Below are 18,043 nucleotides of genomic sequence, written 5' to 3'. Positions count from 1 at the left end.
TTTGCGTCACTAATTGGTGACGTTTGACATCCCGTCAACGCACCCTCAACTGTGTTCGACACGACATCAGTTGCATAGGCCTCTCGCAGGAGCACATCCTTTCCGGTGTCCTGCGTAGAGTTCGCAACTGTGCGTGTATGCCAGTCTATCCATGGTTGGTATTTGCCAACCATGGCATGCCTAGGATGAGGTCATACAGACTCTCCATTCCTAGCACTGTGAACTTTTTTTTACAAGAAGACGATTACATTGTTGCCGGGGCGTTGAAAAGCCCTTGTGGCATAACCAATTACTCCCATAACATACCGCTTGGGGTACTAACTGCTGTAAGCGGGATATCGCTAGCTTGCATCAGCAGTTGGTAGTAACCATCGACTAAGTCCAATGCACTGTACATTGTACATCCCACCATATTGTTTAGAAGAACTTTCTTTCTAGGAATGGGGCTTGTGCTGGTATAGTGACAGCATCAAGCTTATTATAAGCATGTGCAACGCGCCATTACCCATTTGGCTTTTTGACACAAAATGTCGGTGTCGAATAAGGAGATTTGCTCTCTCGTACCATTCCAGCCTCGTGCTTAGCACGAGAAAAATCGTCAATGACGTCACACTGCTCTCTTGGTAAAGGCCATTGTCTTGTGACACAGTATTTGGTTGCCGGAACCAAGTCAGCAGTTTCATGACGAATACCTCTATCCGGAGGTAAAACAGATGGTGGATTATTACATACCATATCTTGAAATTCCTTAATCAAGGAATAGAAGGGATCCGTAGGAATTTTAAGGATCAATGACCCATTTAGCGCACTAATTGCAGCTTTTGTGTCATCCAGGACAGCTTAGTCTAGAAGTGACGATGAGTTTAACTCAACTGTTGGTCGAATGACCACCATCTCAGATAAGTCTCGAGCGTTTAAGGCTCAGCCGCACTCATCAATAGACATTTCGTCAAGCTCTAAAAGAACATGTAACGAAGGGATTGCCGCAAGGTACACCTGTACTAAGCTTAGGGTCTAATTCTTGGGAGATAGACCGTTCATTGTATATACAGACCATGCATCTTTGCACGGCCATAAAATGTCCGCACCTCTTGCAAAGAATTGCGAGATGGTTGTCTTTTTCTTCGCGGAGTATAAATTCTCCGTGGAGTGCAAACCAGGACGACTTAACGTCGTCGCTGATGCCCTTTCGCGCCGGGCCAATTTTAAGCCGACTGCGCAAGCGAACAGTGAGCATAAGGCCTTTGTTGCAACAATAAGTGTTTCGTCCTCAACATTACTCGACGACGTTAAAAGAGCTGTTCAAGAACGTAATGCTCTTAAAGGTTTAAAGGATTACCTTAGAAATCCATCAAATTTTCATCAAAAAGATTGTCAATGTTACCGGTTACACCATTTACAAGCGTATGTAATTGCTCACTAGTATCACTTTTTGAGGGTATGCTCGCTTCATGTCCATCCTGTGTTGGAGTGAAGACAATACGCCTCTTCGAGTCCGGGACATTCACGTCCTCGGGTTTTCCAGCCTGTATTGGTTCTAAACAAGACATGGTGACGAATTTGACATCCGACAAGGAGTTAGGTAACTCAACTTCCTTATACAGCGAACGTTTACGTGTCGCTTCACGTGCATTATGACGGTTTGACCCAAAATGTCCTGGCGAACTGCCAATAGTGTCACTTTTGACACTTAGCATGGTGCCACCTCGGCCGACCATACTCGGTGGACTTAGACGTGCCACGCCACGTATCTCAGGGATATTGCACCCTTGATGATTCGGCCTTAGGTCAACAATGCTTTCAGCATTCAGTGAATCGTTATTACAACGAGTGTCATTCGACGGAGTACGTGCTGTTCCACTTCTTTCTGCTGAGTCGGGCTCAGAATAATGTTTTTAACATTAGAGTTTATTAACTCAGACATTTCAATGTCTATAACACTGACAGACTCATTCAATGATCCGCGCCAATAGCGCTTCTGTTGCCTAGCAAAGGTGGGTTCATGACCCTCCAAAACTTTGCTAGGAACATTGCGCGTGGCGCCTAAGGTCTTAGACCTCCAATCGATCCATGGCTCATGGTGTTCTAACCAGGCCATACCAAGGATGAAATCATACCTCGAATCCAAATCAAGGACGAGACAGCGTTCCACACTGTCAAAGTCCAGAAACTTTATGCCTAACTTCAATGGAACTTTGGGAACAGTGACATGAGCCCGAGTCGCTAAGCGTACAGTGATTGTATCACCTTCATGCGCTCTAAGCGCCTCAACGTATTATTGACTTCCTTCAAGGGAATGGAGTCGCGCATAATTGCAAGATGCTCCTGAGTCAATTAAAATTGACCACGGTTTATCAAAGTCCTTTACAGTCGCTTGAGCGACTAGCAAGCCGGGCTTGTACTCTCGCCCCGTGCCAATAAGCACCGAGCTAATTAGGGCTAGTTTCTGTTTATTATCACCTCCTAGAGGTCTAACAGAGCCTAGGTCTTCCCCAGTAGGGCACCCCGCACCTACTGGGTATCGACGTTTTCCCGCACCGTACCATATCTCTAGTATAGGTCGGAGTTGGGACTTATTCGAGCTTTACGCGATTTTCGTAGGGGGCAGGCCGGACGTAAATGTTTCGTGCTTCCGCCCGCACATATAATATCTACGGATGGTCACATGCTGTTCCACATCTTGATAAGCCTCTTCTCCTTCCTCAACCAGGCTTAAATCCATGGGTTCCGGGTTCCGCTCTTTTAGACGGAACCCATGTGCTCAAAGAGCTTGTTCGGTAAACAGGCGTGCTAACGCAAGCAGACTTAGAGTCGAACTCGGCGCGTAGCGCTATGGCAACTGCCTCTTCGAACGTAGCCGGATGAGATCGGAACAATCCGTCCGGGCAACGCCCTCATTGAGACCCCCATAAAGATGGTCACTACAATTGCTTCTTGCACCTGGTCTTGATGCATAGATGCAACGAGAGTTCTCAACTCCTGGACTAAGTCTCCTAGGGTTCTTTTAGTTCTTTTACCCTGTCGAGTCGCTAGGAGGTGCTCGCATGCAAAAAGCCTGATCAGGCGGTGCAAACATGCTGGTCTTTTCTGTTTCAGCGAATCTCATGAGGGAAAAGCGTCGTTTATGGACGTGCTGCACGATAGTGCCCACTCCATGGCTCTACCTCCAAGTTTGGAAATGGCGATAACCACCTTTTGCCGTTCTGTTAAGAACAAGGCGGAATTAATGGACATTTCCATCTGCTTAATCCAAAAAGGGAGATTTTCTCCCTCTTTTCTCTCAAGTGTCTTCACATTTACAGTTAGAGGGCGAGCCCTCGGCTCTGAGTCAGGTACAGAGATATACCGGGTTGGCATAGATGCCGCTTAATAGTCCTGTACCTGACCGATCAGAGAGGCTTCGTACCGCATGAAGGCTTCAAGCCTTGTATTCAGGACTTCTGGTCCCTGGGAGAAATAAATTCCACGTGTTCAAGCCCAAATAAGGTTTTGAGCTTGTCATAAGCGGCGCGTTGCGCTTCTGACAGTTCTGGAACCTCTTCTATTTTCGTGAGAAATTAGTCTTGTAAAGACTCAGGCGTAGGTTGACTACGAGTGCTACCAGGTGTAGCGGAGCTACCTCACTCCTAAAGTCAGAGGAAGACTTTCGGACTGAGAGAGTCACTTAGTTCTATTGAACTAATGGGTTTAACAACTCAGGGAGTCGTACAAGCCATGAAAGCTTAAGGAAGCCTAGTCCAAGGGACTCAGGGGTTCGTAGAACCAAGTGGCAACTAGTGCCCAAGAGGATATACCTTAGGAAGGCTAATATCTCTTACAAATCACTGCGCAAGCCTTAGCAAGGCACTTAAAAGCTTTAAGATCAAAAGGGGAACTGGACTTTATTTGATTATTTAAATCTAAAGACCTTACCTAGCTAATTAAAATATATTTTGGCCGCCAGATTTATATCTGGCGGCGACCACATTTGTTACCCATAATAAATGGGGTTTAAGTAGCTAACTGTTTTAAAATTACCACAACAACGGTTCTCCAACCGATGTGTGCCCCATTGCAGTCTGCGTGGCCATTTAATTTTCGTAGCCCAGTAAACGGTACATCGCTCTAGTGTCTTAGCGCAAATGCTTTATTTTTGGTCATGCTTCATCATCAACATCGTGCGGTTCGTGATCAAAGGCCTTGAGATTTTGCATTCTTATGCCGGCAAGTAAGTGATGGCTCGCGGAGTTCCATTGCTATCGACTTTATAGTAACATCGCAAGTAACTGTAAAGTTACGGCAATATATTCATTATGACTTTCTAGATCGCTGCTTTTTGTTAGATTTCGCATAATCGCCAAATACCATTTTAAGCGTAATTTCCTCAGCTTTATCGGCCTATTTATCGACATTTTGAACAAAGGCGTTCACTTTATCCGTGTGACCTTAAAAACTGTCTTGTTATGGTCACCTGACTCGCGCGGAACGGCAATTGGTACAATTTCTTGGGATATGGACCGCTGATTGAACCATTTGAAGCGGAAGAGTAGTCGAATATTGCCGGTGACGGTATTTAAAAGGGTCATCTCAACAAAAGTATCGACCTTTTCCAAAAATCGTTGTCGTCAATATTTCGCCAAATAAAGCGTCCTAACGGCGTAAGTGTTTAGTCTTTTTCATCAGAGGTGGCCACCCCATTGTAATGAGCCCGCATCGTTACGTTTCAATCCCACGAGCAGTATGAACGCGCGAGCGTTTTGTTGCTGAGATACGTCGTTAAAGCCTTCCGTATTCAAATCAAGGTGTGCGGCTGTATCGAGGATTGACAATTCTTGAACTTTCTTTAGTTCGGGTAAAACAAACTTCTTTATTTCACGAGGGTCAAGCTTCGCGCCGAAATGTTCCAGCAGCACGGCCGACGTCACGAGCTCGGCACCAGCGTGAGTGGACTCACTTCGCAAGCGAACATGATACATCAGCAGTCTTGTCGGGAAGTTTTCGGATGTCGTGGTGTATCTCGTCGGCTCACCACCGGCTTTGCGTAAAGGGGAATAACTGTATCAAATAAGATAGCTAGTAATTCGCATTCGACTTAAGTCATCAACCGTTCAATGTTATTAATATGTCACTCCAAAATCTAGTGGTTTAGTACCAGCATTTGAATTTATAATGGCGGACGCATTTTTGCAAGCTTTGAATGCAGACTTGAAGCAAACGCAGCGCGCGCTTTCCCCGCGTTGCCTGTTCTGCATCCCGCAGAACCGTGCACTGCTCTTGGGTGAAGCCATTACGCAAGACGTCGTGTACACACACTTCTTCACGCCTGTCGACGTCGACGAGCAGAAGCGACCTCTTGGCGCCTATGATACGCTCAACGGTGCTTCTTTTCTCGATTGACCAATGTATCAAGTGTGTGTATCAACTCAATTCTTCTCTGCGCTTTCCCATTAGGTAAAGAAGCGACGATTGTGGGCTCCCATATTCACACAGGAAAAGGCTTTCGTGATCGCAGACGCGTACGAATCTTGCTGCTCGAGAAAAGAGTTATTTGCCATCAAGACGTGACGGTGCTGCATATCAGTCGGCCTCTTGAAGGTGGTATTGAAATACCAGACGATCTTAGCGAGATTGACGTCGTGACGTTGCGCAAGTATACCGCGATTTTACGCGCGTTCCCGGAGAATGAGCTCGCGTTTCATCAACTCGATGCAACAATTCGCCAAGTGCACAATATCCACAGCCAAGAGATCGGATTCAAACGGTACAAAGAGGCACTTCCACGTCAATTGAAAGAAGAGTGGGAGAGTGCTGCAGATGCGTTGATCGAGGCAGGGAGTTTAAACAATATCGAGACCACGCATAACGATAGGAGTCATTCGCTTCAGATCGAACAAGTTGTAGAGTGCTATTTAATGGAAAAGTTACACGATGCGCTGTTTTCTGGACTCGTTGATAGTTGCCACGCGCAGGATACGAAGCTGCAAGAAGTGATTTATCGCTTTCGACACTATACACCCGAGGATTTTGGACTTAAAAAAGGGTTCCAGGTATGGCCAACACTGCTTAACACGGGTCTTTATCTATCGTGCTTAGTGCTGGTAGCGTCTGTGAATAGTGTGATATTGTGGAAGCGCGCGATACCCTTCGTCGAGTTACATTGAAAAAGACGCCGCTGGACATGCTGCTGGTATTAAAGACTAGTATTGATCAACTAACGAAAGCTATGATGCAGAATGTCAAGCTGCGTCGATTGGATGTCGGTACGATCAAACTGTGGGTACACGTGCTTAAAATGTATTGAATGTCAACTCTTGTAGAGGCTTATCCATTGACAACCGACGAGATTCTGGATCAACTTCTCTTTGTACTGGTACAAGTTTGTAATCAATGCATGCAGGAGACGAAAGCAGGGATGGCGTCGTCATTTCCTATCGCAGCGGTAATGGAGTATATTACGAAGTATCACTTTATCAATTCAAATACGACAGCGTTAGGCTTTACGCTCGCAACTTTTCAAGTCGCTGTTGAGTATTTTCTTATGCGTGACGTTTGCAAGGAATATGATTTGCACGGTGAGACAAGTTGCTCATTGACGATTCAAGAATCCAAGTGCGTGCAGGCAGCGCATAAAATACGTCACGATTTGATGCAGGCGGAGAAGAAGGTGGAGCTTGCACGGCAAAAGAGTGTAGATGACAGCAAACAAGACGATTTCAATGAAATTGTAAGTAATACCAGCGATTCGGGAAGGCGGGCATACATTATTGGAGACTGGTCTACGGGGAACGAAGATATAGATGCGTCTAAATCCGCTAATACTGATGGGTGTGTGCCCAGTGAAGTTGGCATTCATCCTGTAAAATTCAGTATAGGTGGAAAGCTGATGTCGGCGAGTGATAGTAGTCTCACACACTTGAGCAGCGGGCAACGCTTTTTTGCAGCTTCGACGGAACATGGCGGTCTCTTTACGTGGGGCGACAGCAGCGGAGGTCGCTTGGGCTTTGTAATTGCTGACGGCGAATCCCGACGTGTGACGATTCCACGACGTGTATCTGCGCTGCAGCAGCATACAATCATTCAAGTCGCTTGTGGAGGGTTTCACTCGCTGGTTACCGATTTGAATGGGCATGTGTTTGCATGGGGAAGCAATTCTAGAGGTCAGCTGGGATTTTCCTTTTCTAAGACGGAAAGTGGAGCCTTCGCAACGCCGTCAGTTGTGGCGGATCTTCGAGGGGTGTACGTACGCTCTGTAGCTTGTGGCGAATACCATTCGCTTGCTCTATCATCAGATGGCCGCGTTTTTTCATGGGGCTGCAATCGATTCGGGAAACTTGGTCGTGTTGCAAAGGATCTACTGGACATGGCGGTACGTGTTTGACAATCCTACAATTCAAAATATTATCTGACGATGCAATATGTGGCAATGTGACTGCATAGCAACCACGACAAGTCGACGCTGACTGGACGGGATGGGACATGGATATGAAAACCAAAATTGAAAGTGGGGCACAAAATATTGCTGTCTGCCGGATTGCAGCAGGGAAAGATCATTCATTAGCGATTAGTGGCGAAGGCGTTGGATTTACGTGGGGACGTGGAGACTCTGGACAGCTAGGACATGGATGCTACATGGACGTCAGCGAGCCGAAGCAGGTGATGGCGATCACACCCTCAATTTTGGATTTTTGCAAACTTATAGACGTCGCAGGAGGAAGTAACTTTTCGTTATTCTTGTCACAAAATGGTACCGTGTTCATTACTGGAAGCGATCCGTCGCAAGATGTTGAAAGTATGTATCTTTCGCCAACGTTATTGACACTACCAATGACACTTGAGCTCAAGTACTTTGGCCGGATTGCTTCAATATCGTGTGGCGAAGCACACTACGCGCTTTTATCAACGAGTGGAGCATTATTGCTATCAAATTCAAGTTTCTTCGATCCATCGTTAGATGCTGGAATTGCAACAGCTGAGGTCCAAGAGAGGCGCGTAGTGTGGTTCAAAGAAGCTGGAATTGTTTGTCGAATGGTGTGTGGTGCCTCCCATACCCTTGTTGTCGTCTAGAGCGATTATACAATGTAACGCCCTCCTTGTCAGTAATAAAAGTGCTAAATTAAGTTTTGAAAGCAGTGGGGAACGGCATAAATTAATAAACTCACGTTCGCAAAAACTGTCAAAGGGAGGATATTTTTGAAATATTCACAAGAGCACTGACCGACTGCATGCTATATGACGCAACGCGATCCTCAACTTCTGCCTTTGCTGAATCCGCTGCATGTCGCGTCGCCATGTGTGATTACATCGGAATCCTTGAGCACGACGGACCCGCGCAATGATACCGATAGCTCGCTCGCGCGCAATCGCATAAGCATTCGTCCATTTCCAGCCGCGACTACATTGGAAAGCGGCAGCGACAGGACGGATGGTCAGTGGCGAGTGCTACACACGTACAACGGTCTTTTATGCATCAAATTGCATTACGTGCTCGAATTTGTTCAGCTCAAGCGTGCCAATTTTGGCTTTCGATGGCGAGCCACGAACCTTGAGGGAAATACGGACGTTTTGCCACCAAGTTGCATGATTGGACCGCATTGGCATATCATGCTAATTACGTGGTCAATCTTTTTTATCACAGCGTTTTGTATCAATGCACTGACCTTTAGAAAGGCTAGCGGAATTGAGCTGGCTGCTGGATTGGTCGTCTCAGGCTTGTGTTTGGTGTGTTATGCGCTCGTAGCGTGCTCAAATCCAGGTATTGTACAGAGGTACGACAGAAAGAACGATGGATAGTAACGGGTATTCGAAACAACTCATGTATTAATCGTACAGCATTCAAATACCACCGGATGATACGTACACGTACTGTGACCATTGTGAGTCGTACCGACCAGAACGGTAAGTGACCTGCAGAACGCATAACAAAAACGCGTGGTGGTCAATTCTGTCGTGCATGTTTCTTTTCAGAGCGCTGCATTGTATGGACTGCCGAGTGTGTATAGAAGAATATGATCATCACTGTCCGTGGACAGGAAAGTGCGTGGGCAAGGGCAATGTGCGCTATTTCTACTGGTGGTTGCTACTCCTTGTGCTGGCATTCGTCTACGAAGTGATTGAATTTGCAACGTATGTGTTGCCACCGGATGGTCCACTATTGAGCGCGTGAGTCGCCTGAATAAGAGCCCCAGTCAGTACCGATACCCCACAAGTGTGACAAAGCGTCAAACTGCAAGGCAAGTCTTGCTCTATCAAGGTCCAGCGCTTAGTAATCGCAACGACGCTTACAATCTCGGTCCATGTACTGCTTTCAATGTATCCCGAGACAAAATGGAGGCAGTGGTGTTGACGGACGCGTCCGCAGTCGGATCCAGCACGCCTTTTCTTCGCGTTGATGAGTCGGGGGTAATAGGGGTTGACACATATGATGGCGACACGTCCGCGTTTGGATCCAGAGCTTCCAACCCTCGTATCATCCCGAAAGTCGGTGGAGTAAGCAGATACCTCCATTTGCTGGCAATGCGCAGCTGCCAGATTAAAAAGCCCACAAACGATAGCGACGTAATGCTGATGGATGTGCCCGTCGACATGTAGAATTGAATCCACGACACCGCGCCAAGGTAAAAGAAAAACGCAGCGACACCAAAGAGCATAAACTTGTAAGCGGTCATCTGTTCCTTTTCACATCTTGTGAGCCACCAAGAGCTAAAAGGGGACTTCCACTCGAGTTGCGACAAATCCATTGCCCGGACACTGTCTTCTAATGTATGTGCTGCGTAGCGTGTGACTGCTAAGAGCAAATTAGTGCACATGACGGCGCAAATGAGCATGGCCACGCACACGGCTGTGCCCGAGACGGTATATAGAAACAGCACATGAGCATGCACATTATCGGGTACACCGACATTACACATGGCACTGATAATGAAGCCGCAAAGAAGCGTTGCCTGCTCCGTTACGGTAGACAACTGCTCGGCGCGGGCCTCGCACACTAAATGTTCGCTCTGCGTCTTCTCGCGCCGTAAGAAACGCTCAGTGTCCGCGAGTCGCCATTGATGCGCCCGAACAATGTCATCGTTGAGCCACTGGATCTCTTGCTCTCTAAAAATCATATCCTCATTCCGCCATTGCTTGGCGTTACGAAGGTCGTAGGAACCGAAAAGCGCATTCACCACGCTGCTTGCCATAATTGGGGAAACGGCAAAATATTGAAATTAATGCATCATGAATTACAGGGGGTTTGATTTGTCGGAAAAAATCATTGTAGTCAGCTTGACGGTTTGTGTAGCGATCCTCTAAATACTTTGTCAGGGACACTATTATCTACACCCGTGATGAATACATTGTTGAGCTATAGAGTTGGCGGCAAAATATAAGCTCGAACTAAAAAATAACTTCTGTATTTCCTTGTGCCTATCATTAACGGATTCATGTATGTCATCAGCGTTATGCCGAACAATTGGAGTTTGTTCACCAGATGCTGAAAGTAAATGCACAAAGTGCAAAAGTTGCCGAGGTGTTCTCACCTTTAATTTTACATCCAATTCATGCATGCAATCTTTATGTTTACTTTTTTGATCAGAAATAAAATTTAAAATGTGCAGGGATCGACAATCAGCCTCTGCCGCGCATATTGCGAGACTTCAGATCAGTGTGATCAGTGTGGTTTTATAGAGTGCTTGGCAAAATCTAAACAAAGCGGAAACCATCACACTTCAAGCCCCTTCAGGTTAATTTGCATTAATGTACAATGTTTAATAATCGCAACGACGACATTCTGACGACACCCGTCTTATTGAGCACAAAAGCAGTGGTTTTCAGGCAGCTGCGGTTCCATTCTCGATATCACAGACGTCTAAGTTGAAGGCAATCATACAAACTTCGAGTGTTCGTTTCCATTCTCGATATCACAGACGTCTAAGTTGAAGGCAATCATACAAACTCCGAGTGTTCGTCGGTTGGAAATGCAGAAGCGTGAGGAATTTTGAAGAGCTTCTTTCTTCGCAGAAGCATTTATAATCGGGTGCAGATGCGTCGACAATTGCACGAGTTCAAGATGCAGAAGGAGGAAGTGTAATGGACCACGTGGCCAGTGTCTTATTTGACCATCACCGACAATGGAACCTTTGCGAAAGAAACGGTGTTTACGAGACGAAAAGCTTTTACCAAGCTTCCACGAGGTCTTTCCATGCGCTTCCCGTCTTCAAGCGACACTCGAAACCGAGTCTCGTCCCACTTCGACGTTGTTTAGTGGACTGCTTCCGCTCAGCACATCCTACAAGCACCTTGACGAAACGACGGAAGACGCTCAGATCGCAAGTTCAAATGAGATCCTAACAGCATTCGACAGTCTAGATACAGAAGCTCTAACGTTGTCACGAGTCGAATCGCAATGCGGATACGGCAACAAGAAGTGTTTCAAGCCACGTGCATTAAAAACAAATGGGTCGCTGCACACCTTATGCCACTTTCACCGAGAACGATCAGTTCGCAATCAACGCACATTTGATCACAAAAAGCGACGCCATCAAGCAATTGCCACAGAGACGGTCAACAACCAATTGTTACAGTCGCAAGAAAGGACGAGTAGCCACAACGACGAAGGAAATGTCGCACGGATTAGTAAAGAAAGCAATTTTACCTTCAAACAACATTCTACATAACCGCAAGACTTCTACCATTTTTTAAACTCCCTACATTTTATTCGCTAAGCTGCATCCAGCACGATTGACCACGGATGGTCACGACGGCCGTACTGAATGTCAGAAAGATCTTTCCAAATACGTTCTGCTAATTTCCCGGCCTTGCCGTCCGAGCCATTGAGCGGGATAATCAGGTCTTCATCCATGTAATTGATCGTAGATACGGGGGACACGACAGCAGCTGTCCCGGAGCCAAAGATTTCGAGAATACGTCCATCTTGACTTGCTTTTTGCACTTGTTTCATAGTAATATTCCCTTCTGTGACGTGAAAGTCACGCCACTCACGGGTGAGGTGCAAAATCGAGTCCCGCGTGATGCCTGGTAGAATGTCCCCACGGCTCAGTGGTGGCGTTATGAGCTCTTTCTCTCCCTGGTCGTTGATCCAATAGATAAACAAATTCATGGTCCCGACCTCGGTAATGTCATGATTGGGGCCAAAAAGCCACAGATTCTGGGAGTACCCACGATCCTGGGCATCGTATTGGGGCAAAATCCCAGGAGCATAATTGGCACCAACTTTAAACCCACCAGTTCCTCCAGGCCACGCTCGGATGTATCGGTCAGAAGCCAGGAGCTTGACGGGATTAAATCCTTCGGGGTAATACGGACCCACGGGTGAAAGAATGATAAACAGCTTGGCCTTTTCACTGACACCCACACCAATCGAAGCTTGCGTACTGATGCCCGTTGGCCGAATGTATAAAGAATAGCCCTCGCCTTGGGGAACCCAGTCCTTATCTAATCGTAGTAGCTCTTGTAAGCACTTGATAAGCTCATCTCCGTCGAATTCGGGCAGCAACAGCCGCTTCATGGAGCGATTAAGGCGCTTCATGTTCATATCTGGACGAAAGAGGCGGATGTGGCCTTTGGCATCTACATAAGCTTTCATGCCTTCGAAACACTCGAGCGCGTAGTGCAGCACGGCACTCGCGGGATCCATCGAGATGGGGCCGTACGGGCGAATAATGGGGTCACCCCATCCTTTGCCTTGCTCCCAATCCACCTCGAGCATGTGGTCGGTGAATGTCTTGCCGAACTTTAGCTCCTCCTTGGGCAGCTTGGCTCGGGGATTCTTGGTGCGATCAATTTGAATGTTTGCAAATGAGATGTTTGCGCCTGTGGAAAAAGCGGCAGAGTGCCGAGACGTCATGCGCCCTAGAGACTTTAAACTTTGGACGAGCACCATTGGCGTCGAGAAGGCAAATTAAGTGATGACACACTTTGCTATGAACGACTATGACGCAAACAAAAAAGAGTGGTTTATTTGTTTATATTAAAGCTTAAAAATACTTTACAGCAGCTTACCTTGATAGCCTCGAGTTGGTTCTTAAGAAAAAGTGAATTTGAAAGCACATTCAATTCATCAAATCATTTTGTTTTGACGAGTACTTTAACGAGGAATAAATGTTGTTGTCAACTCAAAAACAACACGAATTGGAGTGACATGTTCAATACATAATAAAGGTAAATTGAGCGAACATAAAAGCTACAATATTGAGAAGATCTAAAAAAGAAATTATGGTCCTAATTATCGGAGATCAAAAATTAGTGCTGCAGTCCTTATATTTGTAAGAAATAGCTCGGAGAGATTACGAAACGAAACAAGTGAATTTGCTGCTGCCATTTCGTGAACATATCGCAAATAGAAAGAACAGTCTAGTGAGACTAAGTGTCTTCATCGTCTGATTCGTCGTAGTCGTCGTCGTCATCGTCTCTTATTAATAAAGCTGTTATCTTGTCGTGTTTACTCTTCTCGTCTTCTCTCGTGACTTCTTCTTCTAAAGTACGTAGGAGCTCCATCTCTGCATCCAAGAGAGAAAGCTTAGAAGTCTTGATTGGAGGAGAGATGGAGCGTTGCCGTTCACAAAGTTGCCCGTCCATTGCCAATTTTTCTTGAGATGAATAAAGCTGACACCACAATAAAAAACTCAATGCAATGATTGGTCAAAAGGTATAAAATGCCGAGCACCTCGATGAAGAATACACATTTATAAATATTATTACTGCAATTCTACATGCTTTTTAAACAATGCAATATAATAATTGGGATCCGTAATGGCTGCAAAGGGCTCCACCCGCTCTAGGTATGTGCCACGGCTCTGTTTAAAGTCAACTGGGGCACCCGAACGAACAGTTCGAACGTCGACAATGTGCGATCGGTGCGTTTCAATATGGTCATCGAAAAAGATGGTGACATCACCCTCCTTTTGCGCCATCTCTTCAATCAATAGTAGCTTACCATACTGGCCTTCCTCTGCATGGGCGCTCCACCACTCATAATAATCACGAAGGGCTAATATAGTCGCCCCTTGAAGCATATTATTCAGCGTTTCGTGTATCGACTGAAAGCCACGAATTACTTGAATCTGAGGGCTTAAAGCAGCATAAAACCGGTCAGCACCTTCGTTTGATGGAAAAGGTACTTTCAAAAGTGTACCCAATGCCAATGCTGTACCATTTGCTTCAAAGCCGTCACGGTAGAATGTAGCCACACGACACGCGCTCGGTTCCAACTGAAGTCGAAATCGGTCCGGAAGCGGTGGCAACCCTACTGGGTGCTGTCCATTTACTAGCAACTCGAGCTCTTTGGCTACCCATTCAATGTCATCGCCAAAAGTGCGAAATATGAGCTTTACATCCAACTCCTGTTCCGTGACGTCAGGAGAAGCCAGGAAGGCCAAGAATTGCAAAAATGATGGCAACAAGTAATAGCGGCCTTTGCTCCACGCTTCTTGGAGACTGGACGTGGGCATTGTTGCTGCTAATTCATTTGCTGCTTCACGTTGTTCTTGTAGAGGGAAATGCAGCTTTTGCATGACCTCTTTAAATGAATCACGGACGGACTGACCCGGAGCATCTTTTCCACCAGTAAACGCCGACTGCAGCATCAAGCGATTCTTCTTGGTGATTTGGTTAAGGGCTTTAATCTGGTCAATATCTTGGACTTCTGCTGTAGCCAAGCTCTGATACGGATAGGCTTCGTCTACAAACTGTTTATATGTGAGAAGTGTAGGACGAGAATGATTAGTTACGTCGGGGACACAGATCCATTCGGACGGACGATGGGGGTTCACATACCCCCATGTACACTCGGATAAAAGATAATCGACGGTATTTTCCATGGTTCGACCCCCTGCAGCGTCCGACATGAGAATCGTTCGGTTCAAATCAAAGTGCAGCACGACGCTGCGTCGCTTGCTAGTCGCCATGAGGATTGAGGCCGACCTACACTGAGAAAATGAATACTATCGGCTTTTGAAGGAATCGTCGATGATGCGATGTAATCTAAACGGAATACCATGAGGTTATTCCATATAAACACCACAGGTACACCAACTAAATTGAATCCATCTACTTGATAACTTAATGACACACATGGCTTCAATACGAACTCTGTAGCCATATAGCGTCATTCCCTTTACCGTTTTCGACTATTTTTCTTCCTCCCTCTTGCCTTGACCGCTCCTTTCTTCCTCTTGTCCTCTTCCCCCGTCCCTTCATGTTCTTCAAAACCTTGAAGTCCATCGTCCAAAGCACTATCGCCATCGTCGTCGCCACTCTCATTCACAGCAGCCGCCGCCGCCGCAGCTCGACGCTTTAATTGACGTGAACTCGCCCTCGTTGCAGGTACCGTCGGACGTCGCCGCGTCGATCCAATCCGCTTCGCCTTGGCGTGAAACGCCTTGCCGCGTCCACGAGACTTCCAATCGGCTTCAGATGCCGACGCGTCATGACTATCCGAAGCGCTGACGTCGTCGCTAGCATAGGCTGCCGAGATGGAGGGTCCATCAACGCGTTTGAAAGACGTCGGAGACAATTGCGCCATATCGCCAGAACAAGGCTCAATTTGCAACTTTCTGGACCGCTTTCGAGTGCGTCGACTGGGTTGCAAAGGTGTATTCATGTGCAAAGGAATGCACAACGTCGAGTCATTTGCTAGAATCAAGCCATTACTAGTCAAAAGCTCGTCCGTTTTCATTAACGGCGTGTCTTTCGCCGCTGTTTCATCTTGTACTAGCGTATGTGGCTCTTTTCGATTCGTAGCGTTGTCTTCAGCTGCTTGAATCTTTTGCAACAACACGCTTTCTTTCTTGACACTGGCTTGCCGCAACGTTTCCGTCAACGTCCGTGCAAAGTGCAACAACTCGACTCCTTTACGTCTTGCTTCTTGTTGTTCTCGCGCCTCGGCATACGTCACAACATGTTGACAGAAGCCATAGACGTGCTCGGCAAACTCCGACCATTCGCCAATGTCACCACACACGACACGGGCTCGTATCGTGGCTAAATCCACATCATCGTGTTGCTTTTTTTGGTCCGAACATGGCTGCTTTGAGAACATGGCTGGATCCACATCCTTGCTCTTGGCTACAGAGACAATCTTTGACAACACGTCGAGTAACATACTTTGACGTAACGCTTGTAACCCCGCTAAGGCCGCCTCGGCTTCTTCTTTTTCAGGGTTACGCTCCGCCTTTGATTGTTCGATGACTGTACCACGGTGTTCCTCTTGACTTGCCTCTTTCGCCACGTCATGCGCGGAGATAGTTTCAACTGCCGCGTTAGAATTTTCTTCCTTTCGATCGATTTCGGCATGAGAAGATGCGGTCCCGTCACTTGCAAGCGGAGAGGTATGTCCTACATCAGGGTCTTCGAATCGTCGACGAGGTCGCGTCCGAGGCCGCGTGCGCTGTCCTCGGACACGCTGTAAGGCCGAGTGAACTATCGGCAATGAAGCGATCATTTCGGTTGTTTTTATTAAATCTTCCTGCTCACGTCTTTGCGCGGCATTAAATTGGTCCACGAGGGCCGCGAATTCTGTCGCGAACGAGGAGGTTGAGGGCTTCCAGAGCGCTAAGAGAGGCGCGAATTGCGGTTCTGGGAGGGGCAATTCGCCCGCAGCAACGGCTACGGCTTGCGCCACAAGGTTTGCATCATTTTTTTCGGATCGAAGCGCCGTAATGTCGGCCTGCAGAAACGCGATGGCCTCGTCAAGCTGCGGCAACGTCGTGGGGGCCTCCATGATGACTGTTGACAGGGAATTTGTAAGGAGGCGAGTGCACGTCAATAAAACAGTTGCCAAATTAGAGTACGAGAAAAAAAATTATCATGAAACTGCCTTAAAAATAAAGTTGATAAAAACATGAAAGCATCATTAGCATAACGCTTCCATCAAATTGTTTCCGGATATAGTAAGTGTTGGAAAATGGTGCTTTACAGGCTGAAATACCGCCAGGTCCCGTTCTCAAGAATTGTCTTTCATTTGTAAATTTTGGTGTGTTGCAGGTGACAGAAACGACAGAAAGTGAGCATACCATCTCGCAGGAGCAAGGCGCAAACTGCAAATCAGGGTGGTAGTAGGTATGACACAGATAATATTGTTAAAAGTGGTAATAAATTTACTCTTTAAAAACACTTCTTTGGAGACCTTCCTAGCTTTGTTTTAAAAAAATGTGCTACGCAGCATGTACATTAGGTAGTCAAGTGAGGAAGCTGCGCTGTAATAGCTACAACAGCGTTGTCAGGGTAGCAATGGTGTAACGGGATACCCTTTGCTAGTAGTAATAACAGTACAAAACAACCTAAACTGATTACAGTGAAGGGGGGGGGCGCCTTACACGACGTGCAGAGAAAATTCTAAGTAGCTAAGACGTCCTAGCTACTTAAGGTAAATTCTAAGGCTTTAGACTAACAGGGAAAAAGTAAAACTGTATTAATATATCAAGTTCTTACGTAACGATCTTAAATCTACTACTGTGTAGGCGGGCACGTCGTAATGCGGCCACGCTCTACTTAAGCACACACCCTAGCACAGCGAGGAAGCGGTTTGCACCTGCTTCTCTTGCGTGCAATGAGGTAGTTGTGGTGGGCGCGCAAGCAACCTCACCCAACACACTAAGAACTCTGGTAAAGTGACGTCACGGGAGCGGTAATCCGTCTCCTCGTGCGCACTTACCAAGTAGGTAGTAAATTTCAGACTGATTTGTATTTAATAGAATTAAATACAAATACCTATTTTTACCAATTAAAATGATATCTCTATAGATATCATTTAATATGTATTGCGAGCGTATCTTTATAGATACCTCGCGTAACTGATGACGCTAGCCGTCATCATGGATGACGCTGGGCGTCATCCCTCCTAATGTGAATGCACCCATGTGCATCACATCCACAAGGGTTGGTCACAAATGTGCACCACACCCGAGTGTTGGGTCTAATTACTATTATTTAGTAATTGACCATCCCCTTAAGTACCAAATGTACTTAATGGGGACTGTGTAACATTAGGGCAACTCTAGCCCGTTACACCATCCCCCTCTTTAAGAACGAATTTACATTTTTAAATTCGACAGAGTAGAGAGAG

At 46.5% G+C, this 18,043-nt stretch overlaps 5 protein-coding genes across 5 annotated transcripts; 1 reads left to right on the top strand and 4 right to left on the bottom strand.

Moving 5' to 3' along the window:
• The first annotated feature begins 5,525 nt into the window (after positions 1-5,525).
• CCR75_008078 (uncharacterized protein) lies at positions 5,526-10,228 on the top strand. Its single transcript, XM_067966133.1, has 4 exons — positions 5,526-6,026; positions 6,095-6,239; positions 6,297-7,345; positions 7,417-10,228. Exons 1-4 carry the CDS (start codon positions 5,892-5,894, stop codon positions 8,041-8,043), a joined length of 1,956 nt encoding a protein of 651 aa, XP_067823409.1. The 5' UTR covers positions 5,526-5,891; the 3' UTR covers positions 8,044-10,228.
• Positions 9,258-10,160, bottom strand: CCR75_008079 (uncharacterized protein; the record flags this gene model as incomplete). Its single annotated transcript, XM_067966134.1, has 1 exon — positions 9,258-10,160. The coding sequence occupies one exon, from the start codon at positions 10,158-10,160 to the stop codon at positions 9,258-9,260; it is 903 nt and encodes a 300-aa protein (XP_067823410.1).
• Positions 10,229-11,680: 1,452 nt separating the features above from the next.
• On the bottom strand, positions 11,681-12,862 carry CCR75_008077 (uncharacterized protein; the record flags this gene model as incomplete). The annotated part of the gene is made up of 1 exon (XM_067966132.1): positions 11,681-12,862. The coding sequence occupies one exon, from the start codon at positions 12,860-12,862 to the stop codon at positions 11,681-11,683; it is 1,182 nt and encodes a 393-aa protein (XP_067823406.1).
• Positions 12,863-13,341: 479 nt separating this feature from the next.
• Positions 13,342-14,885, bottom strand: CCR75_008076 (uncharacterized protein; the record flags this gene model as incomplete). Its single annotated transcript, XM_067966131.1, has 2 exons — positions 13,342-13,584; positions 13,692-14,885. The coding sequence occupies 2 exons, from the start codon at positions 14,883-14,885 to the stop codon at positions 13,342-13,344; spliced, it is 1,437 nt and encodes a 478-aa protein (XP_067823405.1).
• Positions 14,886-15,094: 209 nt separating this feature from the next.
• CCR75_008075 (uncharacterized protein) lies at positions 15,095-16,699 on the bottom strand (the record flags this gene model as incomplete). The annotated part of the gene is made up of 1 exon (XM_067966130.1): positions 15,095-16,699. The coding sequence occupies one exon, from the start codon at positions 16,697-16,699 to the stop codon at positions 15,095-15,097; it is 1,605 nt and encodes a 534-aa protein (XP_067823408.1).
• Positions 16,700-18,043: the final 1,344 nt, after the last annotated feature.

This window comes from Bremia lactucae, linkage group LG13 (genome assembly GCF_004359215.1).
Source record: "Bremia lactucae strain SF5 linkage group LG13, whole genome shotgun sequence".
Lineage (NCBI taxonomy): Eukaryota > Oomycota > Peronosporomycetes > Peronosporales > Peronosporaceae > Bremia > Bremia lactucae.
Note: the sequence above shows the minus strand (reverse complement) of the source record. Positions and strands in the feature narration are given on the sequence as shown.

Coding starts and splice junctions, on each gene's coding strand:
- CCR75_008078 (XM_067966133.1), top strand. CDS start 5,892: ATGGAAAAGTTACACGATGCGCTGTTTTCTGGACTCGTTGATAGTTGC. Junction 6,027..6,094: donor GACTTAAAAAAGGGTTCCAG/GTATGGCCAACA, acceptor GTCTGTGAATAG/TGTGATATTGTGGAAGCGCG. Junction 6,240..6,296: donor GCTGCGTCGATTGGATGTCG/GTACGATCAAAC, acceptor CAACTCTTGTAG/AGGCTTATCCATTGACAACC.